General features: G+C 53.7%; 1 protein-coding gene across 1 annotated transcript; it reads left to right on the top strand.

The window, feature by feature from the left end:
* On the top strand, window positions 1-14,555 carry CLEC2L (C-type lectin domain family 2 member L; the record flags this gene model as incomplete). The annotated part of the gene is made up of 5 exons (XM_035020310.1): window positions 1-169; window positions 8,482-8,556; window positions 10,739-10,905; window positions 11,750-11,850; window positions 13,870-14,555. Coding segments are annotated over 5 exons (624 nt in total), but the record flags the coding sequence as incomplete, so codon positions are not given.
* Between the last annotated feature and the right edge of the window lie 2,111 nt (window positions 14,556-16,666).

Here is a 16,666-nt window from a genome sequence, read left to right on the forward strand (position 1 = left end):
CGGACCCGGCCGCCGCCGCCCCCTGCCGCCCGCCCCGCACCCGCGCCCGCCCCCGCTGCGCCCAGGCTGCGCTCGCCCGCCGAGGCCGAGGGCCGCGGCCCCGAGGGGCTGCTGCGGCGATCGGGGTCGGGCTACGAGGGCAGCACCAGCTGGAAGGCGGCCTTGGAGGGTAAGCGCCCAGCGGCCCTCCGTCTCCCCCATCCCCCCCCACTCCGGCGCGGGGACCCGGGTCAGAGTCACCTTGGCCAAGCTCCCAGAGGGGAGGGCGGGAGCCCCCGGAGGACTGATTTCAGGGCACTCAGACGCCACATGGCGGAGGGGGTGGGGGATGTAGCTAGGGACCACCTATAGTTACAGCCTTGACCCTACCTAGGCAGCTAACTCACTCTTTGACCTTGGGAGCAGGTTTCGTGCTCTGAGCCCCAATCTCCTCCAGAATGAAGGGGGGACAGTGTACTGACGGGCCCTCATCCGATGGGCATGTTGAGAGGGTGGCTGAAATCTGTAGTAGTGGAAATGCTTTGGGCAAAGCGACAAAAGCTGTAGAGCCCAGAGATGGTGCCAGTGCCCCGGTGGGAAGCCGGGAGCACGCTGGTGGTGATGGGGGCACATAGGGAGGGGAGATGTGGAGAATATGCCTCAGGCTCTTCCTTGCAAGGTCATGAGTGCCACCTACCCCTTCCAGTCAGATGGGCTCAGGGAGTGACCCCTGGCTAGCTCAGGGGCAGTAACCAAGTGGAAAATAGATTTCAAGTTCATGAGTTCTTCTGGAAAACTTTGTGGCCCCTGGTGGTGTGTGGTGTGGGAGATGCTAGAGTTGGCAGGGGGGAGGGCTGGCCCTCTGGACTTCTGGGTACTCCTGACATCCCCAGTCCAAAGGCTGAGGATCTGTGCAGTGTTAACTAGGGAAGCCCAGAGCCTGGGTCACACCACCCGTAGGGACGGAGTATTAGAAAAGGAAGGCTTCCTGGAGTAGGTGACCTTTTAGATGTGGAGAGAAGACAGGGTGCACCGGGCTCAAGGAGTGACATGTTCAGGGTCCAGGTGGCCAGAACCAGCCGTTCCCTTGTGGCAAACTGAACTCTGGAGTACTGAGATGGGGGGAAGGGATGGGAAGAGATGAATCTGGAGAGCCCAGATTGTGAATGGCCACCCAGGCCTTGCCAAAGAGTTTGGACTTTGCTCTGCAGGAGCTGTTGAGAGGTTTTAAGCCTACAATGAGCCAGTGGATTTGCCCTTGGAAGAGTGGGCAGGTCAGTGTGGAAGGTGGGGTGGTGGTCAGGGGCGAGACCTAGCCAGCACTTGGCAGGGCAGGTGCCTTGCCGCGGAGGGAAAGGTGGGGGCAGTAATGTCAGCGTTTGACCCAGATGCTAGTGGGCCAGGGGTGTGGACTAACTCTGTGCTAACTCTGGAGGCAGGGGCGGTCCGACACCTGGATGGTGATTTGGGAGAAAGGAAGCAAAGATGTTGGCTCACGGAGTAGAAGAGCCATTGCAGGCTGGGAAGAGTTGAGTTGAATAAAGGTGGACAAACGCCTCTCTCTGCTGGGCATTGTTGGATTTGCTTGTGATCCCTGCTTCCCTCCCGCCCAAGTTATTTCTTGAAGTTGCTCACTCCTTTTGCCTATATGTCTTCATTCATTCCTAAGCATTCCTGCAGGGTCTGCCCTAACCTAACTCTAGCCCCCTGATGGTTAGGGCCTCTTCAGGGGTGATGTGGCCTCTTTCAGTGCTCTCTGGCTTGCTGTTTCCTATTGTACCTCCTGCCCTGACTTTGACACATTCTGCTTCCTGCTCCCTACCCGGGCTGGGTGACCACTTGCAGTTAGGCTGAAGAAGGCAGGAAAATGGCCCAACAGGACACTGGCTCTTCCACCCGTGCCTACTTGTGTCCAGCCTTCCAGCCTTGTCTTGCCTGTCCTGGTGTGGCTCCTTACCAGGTCTGGGTCTGGGTCTCATGCCTCCTCTGGTTTGCCGTATGGTCTACCCAGAAGCAGCTCACCCTTGATGCCTGTGGTCCTCGGAGGCTCAGCATCTGAGGCCCATGCGCTTTTTCTACAGTAGTTTTAGTATCTGGGGTCCGAGTCCAGGGTGTTCTCCTCCACTGGTGCTCTGAGGGTCTGCTGGGTGTTCCCTTGGCACCCCCATCTCCTGTCAGAAGAGGGGAGCTCAGGGACCAGGACTGGTCTCTCCAGGGTGTTGCTGTGTGGGCAGAAATCACAGGACAGGGGCTGAGGCAGGTTGGTGAGGTACAAAGAACACAAAGTCTGGAGTCGGGTAAACCCAAGCCATATCCTCCACCACCATGGGCTGGCAGGTTTTCAAACTCATTTGAGCCTCAGTTTCCTTATCTACCAAGCTAGATAATGATTTCTGCCTCTCGGCCACACAGTGGGGTAGGCTGTGCAGGTGACTCCTCTACCCAGCTCTCTGGACTTAGCATCCTGCACCTGTGATGGGGGAGCTCAGCTAAAACCCTTGGACTGCTGGTCTACCTACCTTGAGTCGGCTCCCCACTCCAAACTGAAGTCCACGGAAATGAGCCCAGTCGACTGACACTGAGAAACACCCGTGATGGGATGACGGGTCTGCCGGGTCTGAGGGCCAAGGACTGTACAGCCCTTGCTTAGCCAAGTACCTGTCTTGAGACAAGTGGGAGACTTTTGAACTTGACCAAGCTAAACACTCCTTTATTACCACGCAGCAAACATTTCGGAAGCACCTACGGTGTGCTGGACCCCATGCTCAGGGCTTTCACGATACTGTCCCATTTAATCCTCACACATACCCTACCGGGGCTGCTGAGTGCTCTATCTGTTCTGCAGATGAGGAAACAGACTCGGAGGGGCTAGGTGTCTTGACCAAGGACACATGTTGGTTGCTAAGGCATGTTTGCCACAAGGGCCCTCTGCCCTGAGAGTTCTTGTATCATACCGCATGGACCAAGGATCTCGGACTTCATGAGGCCCAGGGGACGGAAATGAATTGTGTTTGGGGTGCGTGTAGCTCTCTTGCCCGTGATCCTCAGACAACACTGCCGCCTCCAGTGTGGACCCTCTTTTTCTCCTGCCGGGTTAAGCGAAATGGAGAACTTCTTAAATTTAAACCGGGATTAGAGCTCAGGACTTCACGACTTTCCTTAGATGAACAATTAGCTGTATAAATATAAAGCCACACAGAAGTTCTCCTGATCAAGCCTTCTCTCCTGGTGGCTAATCACTTTTCCTTCCACCTGCCACCCCCACCTCTGGGGAGGGGCTGGAAAACATGACCCGTTGCTTCGGCCTGAGTTCTAGAAAGACTGGGGTGACTGGAGATGGGGATATTTCTGACCTCGGGGGTGGGGATGGGGAAGAGTGACCTGGGGGTATGGCAGGGGACAGAGTGATTCTGCCTATCGCCAGGCTATAGATTTTTCAGAGCTCACCGATTCTGAATTTTTAATGTTGAAAGTTTCTTGATTAGGCATCAACCCACAACTTCCTGATCAAAACCACACACATGCATTTAGTAAAGCCTTTAAAAATTTAAAAATCACCAAACTCTACATTTGATAGCTTCAAAGAGTCAAGACTATGCACAGAGACTGTGGCTCTGACAACTCAGAGAGGTCAGCAGTGAGTCTCTTCTGGGCTCTGGGTGTGAGGGTGATAGAGCATCTGTTTGGGTTAGGAGCCAGATTTTCAGCTGTCCCTTCCAACATGAGGCTAAATCATATACATTTATAAACATAAGTAACTGCATCCTCAGAGTCCATCTATTGTGGACGATTGCATGGAAGGAATGGTTGTTGAGTTAGACCCTTCTTACGGCTTGAATTCTATTTCCTCCTGCTCTCCCAAAGAGCTACGTTGAAGCAGTTGAACCACCAGCTCCTCAGAACGGGACCTTATTTGCAAATACGGTAATTGCAGATGTGATTAGTTAAGATAGGCGCATACTGGAGTGGGTGGGCTCCTTATAAGACAACAGTCATATAAAGACAGAGACAACCAGGGAGAAGGTTGTGTGATGAAGAAGGCAGAGCCTGGAATGAGGGGACTGCAAACCAGGGTTGAGGAAGGTCACCAGCACCTCAGAAGCCAGGAAGAAGTGAGCAAGGACTCCCCTCACTTTCAGAGGGACTGCGGCCTTGCTGGTGCCTTAATTGGGGACTTCTGGCCTCCAGAAGTGTGAGACAATAAGTTTCCGGTGTTGTAGGCCATCCAGTTTGTGGGGTTTGTTCCCAACCCTAGGAAACGAATACAGTGTTGTTTTGGATCGGCCAGCCCCACAGTCGTCCTCTGTGAGGGCAGCAGTGAGCAACGAGCCGGGACTCCCTGGAGTGTCCTTTTTCTGTCCGTGCTGCCGTGTCCAGAGCTGTTGTCCTCAGGAAAGAATGAAGAGGCTCCTTGGTTCTGGTGACACTGGAGAAGCGTGTGCAGATTCCCCGCCCCCAGAGAGCAGCTGTATGTCCACACGGCCTCTCCTACAAAGTCAGCTGAGTTTAAGGCTGACTAAGGACATTGTCATTCAGTGTAGCTAAATTCCCCTTTCAGTATCCGGGGGTGCTCTGTAACATGCAAGGCAATGGCTTTTTTTTTTTGCCTACTGTAGGGAACACAAAGGCAAGTAAAGCACAGCCCTTTCCCTAAAGGAGACTGTGGGCTCACCACCACCACCACCACCACCACCATCATCATCATCATGGCAATTGCTAACATTGAACCAGAGCTTGCTATGCCAGACACTCCGCTAAGCCCTGAACATTGGCTTCTCATAAAAATTTTTAAGAGGCAGATACTACTATTCCTTTGTTTTAAAGATGAAGAAAAAAGGGCGCCTGGGTGGCTCAGTCGGTTAAGCAACTGCCTTCGGCTCAGGTCATGATCCTGGAGTCCCGGGATCGAGTCCCGCATCGGGCTCCCTGCTCGGCGAGGAGACTGCCTCTCCCTCTGACCCTCCCCCCTCTCATGTGCTCTCTCTCATTCTCGCTCTCTCAAATAAATAAATAAAATCTTTAAAAAATAAATAAATAAAGATGAAGAAAATGAAATAAAATAGAAGCGAAGTGACTTTGTCATGAAAAGTTACTAAACCATCTAGGAAAGTGGCTGAACTGGGATTTGAACCCAGTGAAGTGGTTTAAGACACGATGCTCTTACCTTCAATGCACAAAGCATTATGGTTCCAGTTGTATGGGCCTAGAGGGGCCCGTAGAGAAGGGAGAGGAAGGATCCAGGCAGTGCACTTGCCACAGGGGGTCATCAGGCAGATCAGGCGGATCAGCCCTACTGAGGCTGATCCTACTGAGCCCTACTGAGGCTGTCACTGAGGACAAGGAGCAGACACAGAAAGAGCCCAGCCCGCGAGGGCAGGCGTGAGGCTCTGCTCCTACCGTGCCCACAGCCACCTGCCTCTGGACTCCTGGTCACTCGCCAGCACAGTCCTTGCTCACGGGAAGGATTTCAAAATGATGGCTGCACTTGCAGGTAAAGATGGCAGACTGAACACACACATTTTTCCTCTTTCCTTCCAGAAGCCCACTGACATGACAGTAAAGGGATTTTTCAAAGGCCATAAGGACAACAAGAACGGGAGAGAAGACAATAGCAATACAGTTGGGAGCTAGGGATCAATGATGAGTGGGAGCTGCTTCTATTGGCCTGAGAAGGCTCGGAAAGCAGAGGAGCAGACTGAGTCACACACGGGAGCCCCCAAAGTATGGAGATGGGGGGCACCAGTCATCATGGCAGTGAGTGAAGATAGAGCTGAAATAGGAGGGCTGGTTGAATATTTTAGAAAGGATTTAGTTGCCCAGGTCCTCTTCCCAGCCCTGGCAGGAACCTGAGGCTAAGTCTGAGAGAGGGCAGTACATTTGGGAGCAAGCAGTTAAAGGGACATGTACATAATGAATGTTTAGGATGGCCTCCCAGCCTCTCCTCCTGGTCAAGCCTACACCCTTCAGGAGGGAAACAGAAGAGCCTTCTCCAGGAACTCTGGCCCACCCCAGAGGAAAAACCCCAGGAGGTTGGCACTCAGAGCACCTTGAGGACCAGCCCAGCCTGGTCACTCTGCTGGGACCCCACAGTTTATAAGCCCCTCCCCAGTCTCGGAGGCTCCAATGGACTCTTCCCTCCTGCCTTAATCAGGAACAAATAACCAAGGATCTCCAGACATCCGAGGAAACTTGATGACATGGAAACCACAGACCAAAACAAATGAACAGGAAAAAAAGCAATTTGGAGGAAAAAGAGACTATACGGGAGAAATAACCTTTCTGCCCCCCTGTCCTCTCCTCCTCCGCCTCCAAAAAACTATCAGTAATATCCAGAAAGAGGTAAGAGAAAACATGGCATCATTTTTTAGAAAAGATTTATTTATTTATTTTAGGAGGGGATGGGGCAGAGAGAGTCCCAAGCAGCCTCCATGCCCAGCACGAGTGCAGAGCCCAAGGCAGAGGCTGTATCCTATTATGCCGAGATCAGGACCCAAGCCAAAACCAAGAGTCAGACGCTCAACAGACTGCGCCACCGAGGCGCTCCAATATGGCATCATTAAAAACAGGATGCTACTGAGAACAGTAGCAAACCACAGCCAAAAGAAAAAAACAACCCTGGAAATTAAAAATAATTGCAGAAATGGAAAATTCGGGAGAGAGTAGGAAGATAAAGTTGAGAAAAACCTTTCCAGGAAATAGAGCAAAAAGGCAAAAAGATAGTGGGTAAGGGAGAAAAAAGGAAAGAAACTCAGAGGACCAGTTCAAGTAGTCCAACATCTGAAGAATATGACCTCCAGAAAGTGGATGGAGAAAGTGGGTGAGAAGAAACCATTGATGATATAGTTGAAGAAAATTTCCTGGAACTGAAGGACATGAGCTTCCAGATTGAACAGGTCCATTGATTGCCTAGTCTAGTGGATGAAAATGGACCCAAACGAAGGCATGGCATGCATGATGAAATTTTAGAAGACTGTGTCATAGAAAAGATCCTTTAAAGTTTCTGAGGGGTGGGGGCGGGACACGGAAAGCAAATGATATTAAAAGGATCATGGATGAGGATGGCTCTGGAGCCATTTTTCAAGAGCAACACTGGAGCTAGAAGACAATTAAGTAATGCCTTCAACGTTCTTTGGAAGGAGAATTCTTTTGTAGTACTCAGGCCTCTGGGTTCACAACCCCAGGGGCAGCATTCACTGCAGGACCCAGCGTGAAGGTTTGCCGCTGGGGCTGTGCAGGGCAGTGGAAGATGTACTCCACCAGAACAAGGGAGTGAACTAAGGAAAAGGATGACGTAGGATAGAAGGGGCAGGAGAGGCTGTACATGAGGGAGGCAGAGAGAACCTCAGGCCGCTGGCAAAGGGGATTTCAGCGTGGCGGTGGGCTTAGAAGGCAAAATCAGACTGCAGCAGCTCAGAAGGTTCTAGGGGATGCCCTGTTATGGACTGGATGTTCATGTTCCCCCCAAGTGTCAATCAACAGATGAATGGATAAACAACAGCAAATATATATGTATATAGGAGTATATATATACATATATTCATACAATGGAATATTATTCAGCCATAAAAAGGAATGACATTCTAACACATGGTACAACATGGATGAACCTTGAAAACATTGAGTTAAGTGAAATAAGTCAGACACAAAAGGACATTGTATTGTATGTTTCCACTTACATGAAATCTCTAGGATAGGCAAATTCATAGAGACCAGAAAGTAGATTGCAGGTAACCAGGGGCTGGGGGAGGTGCGAACCGGGAGTGAAAGCTTAATCAGTACTGAGTTTCTGTTTGGGTGGTGAGAAAGTTGTGCAAATAGACAGTGGGGATCGTTGCACAATATCATGAATGGAATTAATGCCGCTAATTGTGCGCTTAAAAATGGTTAAAATGGCAACTTTGATGTTATGTCTGTTTAATGACAGTAAGAAAAACTTAAATAGAGTCTATGTCTAAGGTCTAAAAGGGTTCTTCCGCTAAAAAGAAAAGAAAAATGTTCAGTGATAACAAAAAAATAAATAAAAATTTAAAAGCGGGGAAGGCAGAGGATCAGGGGAGGTTTTGTGAAGAGGATGGAAGGGGCAGGGTGGGCAGGATTCCAGGGGTAGCGGGGCAGGGGGGAGAAGAGCTCTGGGGGCAAAGACCCAGCCCCGGGGCTGTGAGGACAGGCTGGGTTATTTCAGGGAATCCATGTGGCTGAAACCAGGAGCAGGCAGAGAAGCGGCAGGAGGTAAGAACTGGAAAGTTTAGTGCCACGGAAGAGGGCAAGCGCAGAGCCTTTGGAAGGGGTGGGTTTAGGCAGCCGGGTCCAAGATTCAGACCTGGGCTCCAGAACAGCGGCTCTGGGACTTCAGTGAGCAGCAGATTCCCGCGGAGGGCTTGCGAAAACTCAGACTGCTGGGCCCCGGCCAGAGTTCCTGGCGTCGGGACCTGGGGCTTGGCGGTGGGGCTTGGCAGTGGGGTGTGGGTGGCCGGGTACTGAACCCCTTCTTTCTCTCCTCAGACACCACCACACGTCTCCTGCTGGGGGCCATCGCGGTCCTTCTGTTCGCCATCCTGGTGGTGATGAGCATCTTGGGTGAGCGTGGATGCCCGGGCGGGGTACACACACCTTGTCAAAATCAGGTCTCATTCGGTAAAGAAAGGTTCCGGACATATCATGTATTCCGTGGGGCCCAAAGCATAGAAAACAGACTGCTGTTTCTGGGTGAGAGTTTAGCCTACAATAATATATCCATACAATGGCTCTCCCTGTCCCCTTTACTAAGCCACGCAGGGGAGTGGCCAGGTGACTTCGGTACACAGAGCCAACTTGAGGTGAGTTAGACAGGCACTGCTTCTTGGAGGAGATGGTTTGGGGACAAGGGCCTTGAAAGATCACATTCATTCATTTAACAAACATTTATGGAGCCCCGCTGTGTGTTAGGCCCCCTAAATGCTGAGGATAAAAAAGAAAGAAAGAAAGAAAGGATGATTAGGACTCATCTTTGCTGCCCAGTTCTGGAGGCATCCCTGCTAGGGGGCTTCCCATGTGGGACTGAAAGGGGGAAAGGAATAAAAGGGAGGAAACCCTCCAAGGACAGGCAAGGCTCTATGACCAGGAGATTGGGCTGCTTTTTATGGATTCAAGTCAAAATGTGTGGTGGGTTCTAAAGGGTTTGCAAAGGGATTTCAGTGCCTTGTCTTTAATCTTTGAGAAGCACCCAGAGGTGGGCACCTTGAAAGGGGAGAGAAGTCCAGTGATAGTATTAGCTCCCACCAAACCCTCCCCTTTGGGCATGCATGATAATCAGGGGATTTGTGAGTGTTTAGAAAAGAATATGGCGACCACCGGTGCGAGCTTGGATTCATCTAGAATAATCACTACGAATTAAATTAGTTTCCTTTCGTCCTAGTGCTAGGTTGGGGAGGTCAGAGCAACTCGAAGACATAGCGTGTTGTGATTTTCGTAAAGCACAACAGAATCTCTCTGGAGGTCCTTGTGGAAAAGTTGACATGTGCCCACGCCATGGTCAATACCTTAGTGGTCCTGTAGCCCACTGAACAGATAGGCTGCAGTGTCGATTATTTAATTGGTGTCGGTGTCTGTAAGTCCCTCGGGGCTGGAGTACCACAGGCCTCTTCTTGGCTCTGTCCCCGTCAACATTTTAATCACTCACTTGTACGAAAACAAACAAAAAGATGCTTATGGAATTTGTAGGTGACACAAGGATGCTCAGGGCAACAGATGAATGGTGCTTAATATGACAGGTGGGAAAAAAAAATCAAGATCAAAATGTATCTTTCGAAACTCAGATGAGGGGCGCCTGGGTGGCTCAGTTGGTTAAGCGACTGCCTTTGGCTCAGGTCATGATCCTGGAGTCCCGGGATCGAGTCCCGCATCGGGCTCCCTGCTCAGCGGGGAGTCTGCTTCTCCCTCTGACCCTCCCACCTCTCATGCTCTCTCTATCTCATTCTCTGTCTCAAATAAATAAATAAAATCTTTAAAAATAAATAAATAAAAATTAAAAAATAAATAAATAAAATCTTAAAAAAAAAAAAACTCAGATGAGCCAATGTGAATGAGATAAAGGTGGAAGAAATAAAAATAAGATCTTCAAATGGATTTAAAAGGTGATTGATACATATTCTGGACACAGGGGAGACCCGGCTTGGAAATAGATGACATGAAAACAAGCGAAGGGCATGTTCTGCCTGCCGAGGAAAGCGCACGTATGCACATACGCACTGATTCCTTTCCTGGAAGCAGTCTGTAGACTGCAAAGCCCGTGGCCACTGGAAGGGGTGTGGCCATCACTGTTGCTGGGAGTGGGGCCACATCTGGTGTGTTCCAGTCTGTTCTGGGGGCATCATTTGGGTGCCTGTGTGGACACACTGCAGTGAGCCAGGCAGGATGGAGAAGCTTGGACACGTGGCCTCCAGATCTTTTCTAAATCTGTGTTTCTGGGCTTCCATGCCTCAGGGAGTTTGGGGAGAGAGAGGAGCTCTGACCCCAGGGGCTAATCTGCTGGCACTTCTCCTGGTGGTCATGCCCTTGCCAGCCTCCCCAATTTCCCTTCCCTGTTTATTGGGTCACCACCCTTTTCCCTGCTGGGCACCGTGAGAGGGGCTCATCTGGGGAGAGGGCCACCCGAGGCACCCTGGAGGGCACCGAAGTCAGGCAGGTGGAGGGAACGCTGGGTTGCTGAGCAGGACTCTTGAGGCCCGAGCAGGGGCCAGGCCTGCTGTCAGACGCTGAGTCCCGTCCGTCTCCCCTGCAGCTTCCAAGGGCTGTATCAAGTGCGAGGCGCCCTGCCCGGAGGACTGGCTGCTCTACGGAAGGAAATGCTACTTCTTTTCTGAGGAGCCGAGGGACTGGAACACGGGCAGACAGTATTGCCATACTCACGAGGCCGCGCTGGCCGTGATCCAGAGCCAGAAGGAGCTGGTGAGCGCTGGGCCGCGGGCGACCTCCAGGGAGAACCCCACTCCTGGGGTGTGGCGGCCCCCATGACCTGTTTCCAGCCGGGGGTGTGCTGATGGGCCCTGTGGGGTGCGAGCACGTTTCCGAGCGGCTCCTGTTTCCACTGCTGTGGTGAAGGCCAATGGATTTCAAGCTGAGGCTGGTTTGCTGAGCTCAACTCAGTATCACGGTGCGAGAATTACAAATTATAAACGCCCTTGTGAATGAAGAACACACTGGCACCTTCTACTCGTCCAAATCAGGGCATGAGCTCTCGATGAACACCCAAAACAGTTTTCTCAGTAGAAAAATGAAAGAAACACAATGAATGAGTCTGTTGTCCGTTTTGGATTTGGGGGTAACAGTGGTGTGGCAATCCAAAATAGCAGGTAATCGAAAAATCACTTCTGTTTGTCTTTGATACACAGTACAGTATCTCCTTGCTGCAGAGAAAGGCCCAGAAGTATGGGGGTAGGACACCCAAACTGAACGTTGTGATTTGTCCCAGACCATCCATCACATTGGGCAATCCCAGGCTTCCTGCAAATCAGGAATACTGACTGGCGGGCTGGACCACTGAGCTAGGAGGACAAACCTTGTTCTAGGCTTCCTCATCCAGCAGGCATGCTCCCAACTGCTGGGAGGGATGTCAGCGAGAGTGCAGGGCGCTCTGTGACCCCAGCTCCTTACTTGCAGGATGCAGTGAGGGATCCCCCTTTCAGCGTCTGTATATCCTGGGAGCCAGTCTTCTCAGCTGAGGTTAGTCTTGGGATGTATGAACAGTCAGGAAACTGCAGATGACTCGGGTTTCCCTCTTTCCTTGATACAGGAGTTTATGTTCAAGTTCACACGGAGGGAGCCCTGGATTGGTCTGCGCAGAGTTGGGGACGAATTCCACTGGGTCAACGGGGACCCATTTGACCCGGACACGTGAGCTGAGGCTTCATCTTCTGGCCACTGGACTTAAACTGGGGAAGGTCTAGCCCCCCCCAGACACAGCCTCCTGAGGGAGAACCACTGAGTTCTGTGATAGCTAGAGTTCCTAACCTCCAGGGTCAGCAGCGTGTGGCCAAGATAATAATAATGAAGAGGGCTTTACTTCTCTCTCTCTCCCCTAATGTCCAGCCTGGTTTGGCAGCTCTATGTAGTCATCAGAGCTTCCTGCCGTGGGGCCCAGGCTCTTTCCATCTTGTGGCTCCCCACCTGGGTAGCAGCTCATCTGTGGGGCTCAGTGGGGCTCAGAGGAAGGGGAAGACATGGTCTGGATGTCCCTCTGCATTGGCCAGGACTTAGCCACTCGACCACACTGCCCGCAGGGGAGAGTGGGGATGGGGTCTCTATTCTGGGCAGCCATGTGTTGCCTAAACATTGTTCCTGTGGAAGAAAGGGGCTCTGACCCCAGGGTACTGTGAGCACGCCCTTAGAACAAACAGTGCCTGAGGGTGCTGGCCGTGTGTGAAGTGGTAGGATTGCTTGTGTGACCCAAGGGGTGTGCACGTGAGAGTGTACTGGGGCGGCAGGTGTGCGATATCAGGGACTGGTTTGTTGGGTGCTGGTGGCAGGGGTCATGGGTGGTGGGGGTGGGAGTGTCTGGCTGTGGCAGTGTTGGGGGGGTGGTGATAGTGTGTGTGTGTGTGTGTGTGTGGGCGGGGGGAGGTAGTCCAGGCTTAGGGGAGCACAGGGGAGGGCATACAGGGGAATAAGAACCTCAGTTTCTAGTCCAGCCCCTAAGGCTGGAGGAATAGGCCCTTAGGAGCCGGGTGGGGGCACAGCTGCTCACCTGATGATGATGATGATGCAGGAGGGTCCCCTAGGCAGGAGAAGTGGGAGGCACCCAAGACCCCCAGCCCTCCACCATGGCCGGAAGTTGGCGATCAGCCACCTTCCCATTCGAGGCAGGCTTAGGGCTTAGCCTCCAGGAGGCGAGCATTCTGTCAGCTCCTTCCTTCCTTTGCCCTGGCTCCTGTGCCCTTCATTTTATACCCCCTCTTTGTCTTCATTGTCTCTTCCGTTTTTTCTCTATCCTTTTCCTGCCTTCATCCCAGATCTATCCTTAGAGCTGAGAAATCTTGCACTTTCTGTCTCTCTCTCCCCTCTTCTGGAAGCTTCCTGCTCCCAGAACCTGGGAGAGCCCTGGAGGCTGGGGTCCCCAGCGTGCTGACCATCTGCCAACCATTCGGCCTTTAGGCCATGTTTCTCTGGCACTGAGGTAGTCCTGCCTGGCACCCCCTCTTGAGGTCATTCTGGTACCCTCTCTTGTGAGACCCCAGCACTAGCTTTGGCAGGGGCCTCAGATCTGGGTGACCAAACAAGGTTGAGAAGAAATCTTAAAATTCAAAAGGAATGATTTTAGGGAGAAAGAACCCCCACCCCCCACATCTACTGATGATGTCTGTGAATTTGTGGGCAACACAGCCTGGGCACCAAACGCCGGGGTTGATCAGGTCCACCCCTGAGAGGTAGTTTCATTTAGCTCATCTCCGCTGGGCTCTTCCTGTGCTAGAACTGTGTGCTCATCAGGGGAGCCAAGATGAGAGGGCCACGGAGCCCACTGTGCAGGTGCTGACCGCCTGGGGGACAGGCAGGGACAGACAGACACAGGCCTCCATGTCCCACGGTGCAGGCAGGTGTTGCGGGGAGGGAGGCTGGGCAGAGGGTGGTCCTGAACCGGATTCTGGCTCATGGGACAAGTGAGCTGACTCTGGAAGGATGCAGAAGCGGGATGGGAAAGTGCAGGGTGTGTCTGTAGGCATCCTCAGGGTGGCTGGAGCCGTGGTGCACACAGTAGGTAGACAATGGGGGGAGCCACACTAGAAAGTTCTATAAGGGCTAAGAGTAGTGGCAGGTGGCTCCAGAGGGAGGGACAGGTCACCGGGCCTCCAGGGCCACCCGGCAACGGGCTACGCATGCCGGGTTGTAAGCGCCTGCTCTCTTGTCTTCTGGCCACAGATTCCCCATCTCAGGCCTGGGAGAGTGTGTCTTCGTGGAGCCCACCAGGCTGGTGTCAACGGAGTGTCTGATGACCCGGCCCTGGGTGTGCAGCAAGATGGCCTACACATGAGGTGGGTCAGGCCAGAGGCGGCCCTCCAGCCAGGCTCCAAGACCGGCCTGGCCCCGCTCCTCTCCAAGGCGAAGCAGTGACGAGGGTGCCCTGCGCCCCAGGCCCCTGTTCCAGGCCCCACAGCCCTGGTTCCTGGTCTCCTCGGCCCCAGGCAGGTCCTGTGGCTCAGCCGTCAAATCCCACATGCTCCGTAGTGTAGGCATCCCCCAAACACACACACATGCACACATTCACACGCATGCGCAGGCATGCACACAGTCCCTCCTCAAGGTCAGAGTCCACTCGCAGTCACCCCAAGGCCCTCCCTGGCCCCACGCTGGAACACGTTCCCCCCCCCCCCATGCGGCCCTGGTGCTTGGAGGAAGGGTGGGTGCTGACACGGATTGCATCACTGTCTGCACGATCATTTCTCCCCTGGGTGCTGGGGAGGCAGGGAGGGCGGGCTTCCCGGCATGGGGCCCCCTCCACCACCCTCTTCGCCCGGCCCGGGGTTCTCAGGCAGGCCCCTGCTGTGTCTGGGGTGCGGTTGTGTTGGTCACTGATAGAATAAAGAGATGACTGGCGTCCCGAGGAATCGGCTGCCATTTGTTTCAGGGCCATGGCTTGGGGGTGGGGAGCGGAGGGACACATCTCTGGGGGCCTGTGAGGAGCCATCGCCGAGATGCACTTGATCTAGCGTGGCAGGTGGCAGCGTGTAGGAGCTGAGGACAAAAACACATTCTTTGGCCTCAGGGCACCATTTAATTTGGCTGGAGTTATTCTTAGATGTCTGAGGGGTATGTTCCATCTGGTTCCTTCATTACTATTCGACTCAATATGACCAACGTTTATTCACATCACACCTACCACGTGCCAGACACCCCGCCAGGCCTGGGGATCAACAGCTTTTTCCCCCAAGGAGTACACAGGGAGCAGAGGCAACAGCTTGGGAAGCACCAGAATGTTCTGGAACCCAGTGGAGGGATGGCTTATTCTGCCTTAGGGGAGAAGGGGGGTGGACTGAGCGGGAGGATTAGCCATGCAGAAAAGATGATGTTCATGGTGGGCGGGATAAGATTGTGTGCAGGTCCTACAGCCTCTTTTTACCTTCCTCTGTCTGCCTGGGGAGGAGGTGGGGGTCTGGCAGATCCCCCCGGGGCTGTCGAGGCTCCACATGCCACCACCCCAACACACACACACACCCCTGGGGCCCCAGAGCTCGCCCTAGTGGGGCGCGGACCTCCCCAGCCTCCGCTCAGTGCCCCGGGCTGGCTGAGATGTGGGCTGCCGGCCGGCGAGCCGCGTGCAGGTGAATTTGGGTCCTGGCCCATTTTCAGAAAATAGCTCGGAGGGAAACCAGGTCCTGCTTTGCTCTGCTCAGTCCTTTAACTGTTGGGTTTCAGGCAAAACTGTCAGCTTGGTTTTGTTGAACTTTCTGCCTGCTTTCCAGATATCTAGTAAAATATGGACATTTTTGTGATCTCCTATTTTGTCTTTAGTGGGAAGCCAGTGAGGAACCTGAGCGTAGGCTAAAGAACAGACCGCAATTCAGTGTGGTGGTGGTGCCCCCCCGGGGGGGGGGTGGCAGGAAGGCCACCACCTTCCCTGCACGTGTGGGAAGTGTCGGGGGGTCAGCGGCCGCCACTACTTTAGAGGGGGGGGTTGGGGATCGTCTCCCTCCCGCCCATTCTCAGTCATGCACAGGCCCGTGGTCCTCCCCAGGATCTTTCCCTCACAGATGGCCAGGCTCCAAAGCCTTGCAGGTGGTAGCCACAGAAATGTCCGAGGCAGGAAACGCTGTCACAGGTGGCGGAACTGTAAGTGGCAGAGTCCCAAGGCCCCGAGCTCTGCTCTCGGCCCGCCGGGGGCGGGGTGCAGGTGGGGAGAACCGAACAATGAGGGGGGCTGGGAAGGGAGCAGTGAGTGGGACAAGACAGGGGACGCACCCCCAGACACAGCCTCCTGAGGGAGAACCACTGAGTTCTGTGATAGCTAGAGTTCCTAACCTCCAGGGTCAGCAGCGTGTGGCCAAGATAATAATAATGAAGAGGGCTTTACTTCTCTCTCTCTCCCCTAATGTCCAGCCTGGTTTGGCAGCTCTACTGTATGTAGTCATCAGAGCTTCCTGCTGTGGGGCCCAGGCCCTTTCCATTCGGATCTTACCTCTGACTCGGTTATCCAAAGCCTGCCACCCGCCGCTTCCAAGTGCACACTGGCAAATAAGCTCTCCTGCCCTTGGGTCTGTGCTGGGAACACACCACAATTCTAAATCAGTTTAGCAGCTACAGGAACCCGGACTCAGGGTTGCCAAGGTTTTCCGAGTTTTCCCATCTGGTGCCCACCAAGGAAGGGAACACAGGACGGAAAGCAAACACTGGCCCGCGGAAATGCGGAAACGCAGGCAACCCTTCCCAGGGTTAGAGAGGGCTGAGCACCTAACCCCAACCCTCCCCCGTGGGCCGAGCCCGCCCCGTTTGCGGGGCTGCGGGGCCCGGGGCTGTGCTCTTGGCGGCCACAGGGGGCAGCACCGAGGGCGGGCACCCCGCTGGTTTCCGAGCCCCCCCCCCCCCCCTTCCGCACCACCTGCGCGCACCTCCCTCCGCCACGAGGGCCCAAGGGACCCTCCGCCTTCCCCAGACCCCACTCCTGAGCCCCTTCGGAAGGTTTTTCGTTGCCGAGGCGACCCCTGGCGTTGAGAGTGTGCTC

This window comes from Mirounga leonina, unplaced genomic scaffold (assembly GCF_011800145.1).
Source record: "Mirounga leonina isolate KUSES-001 unplaced genomic scaffold, KU_Mleo_1.0 Mir_174, whole genome shotgun sequence".
NCBI lineage: Eukaryota > Metazoa > Chordata > Mammalia > Carnivora > Phocidae > Mirounga > Mirounga leonina.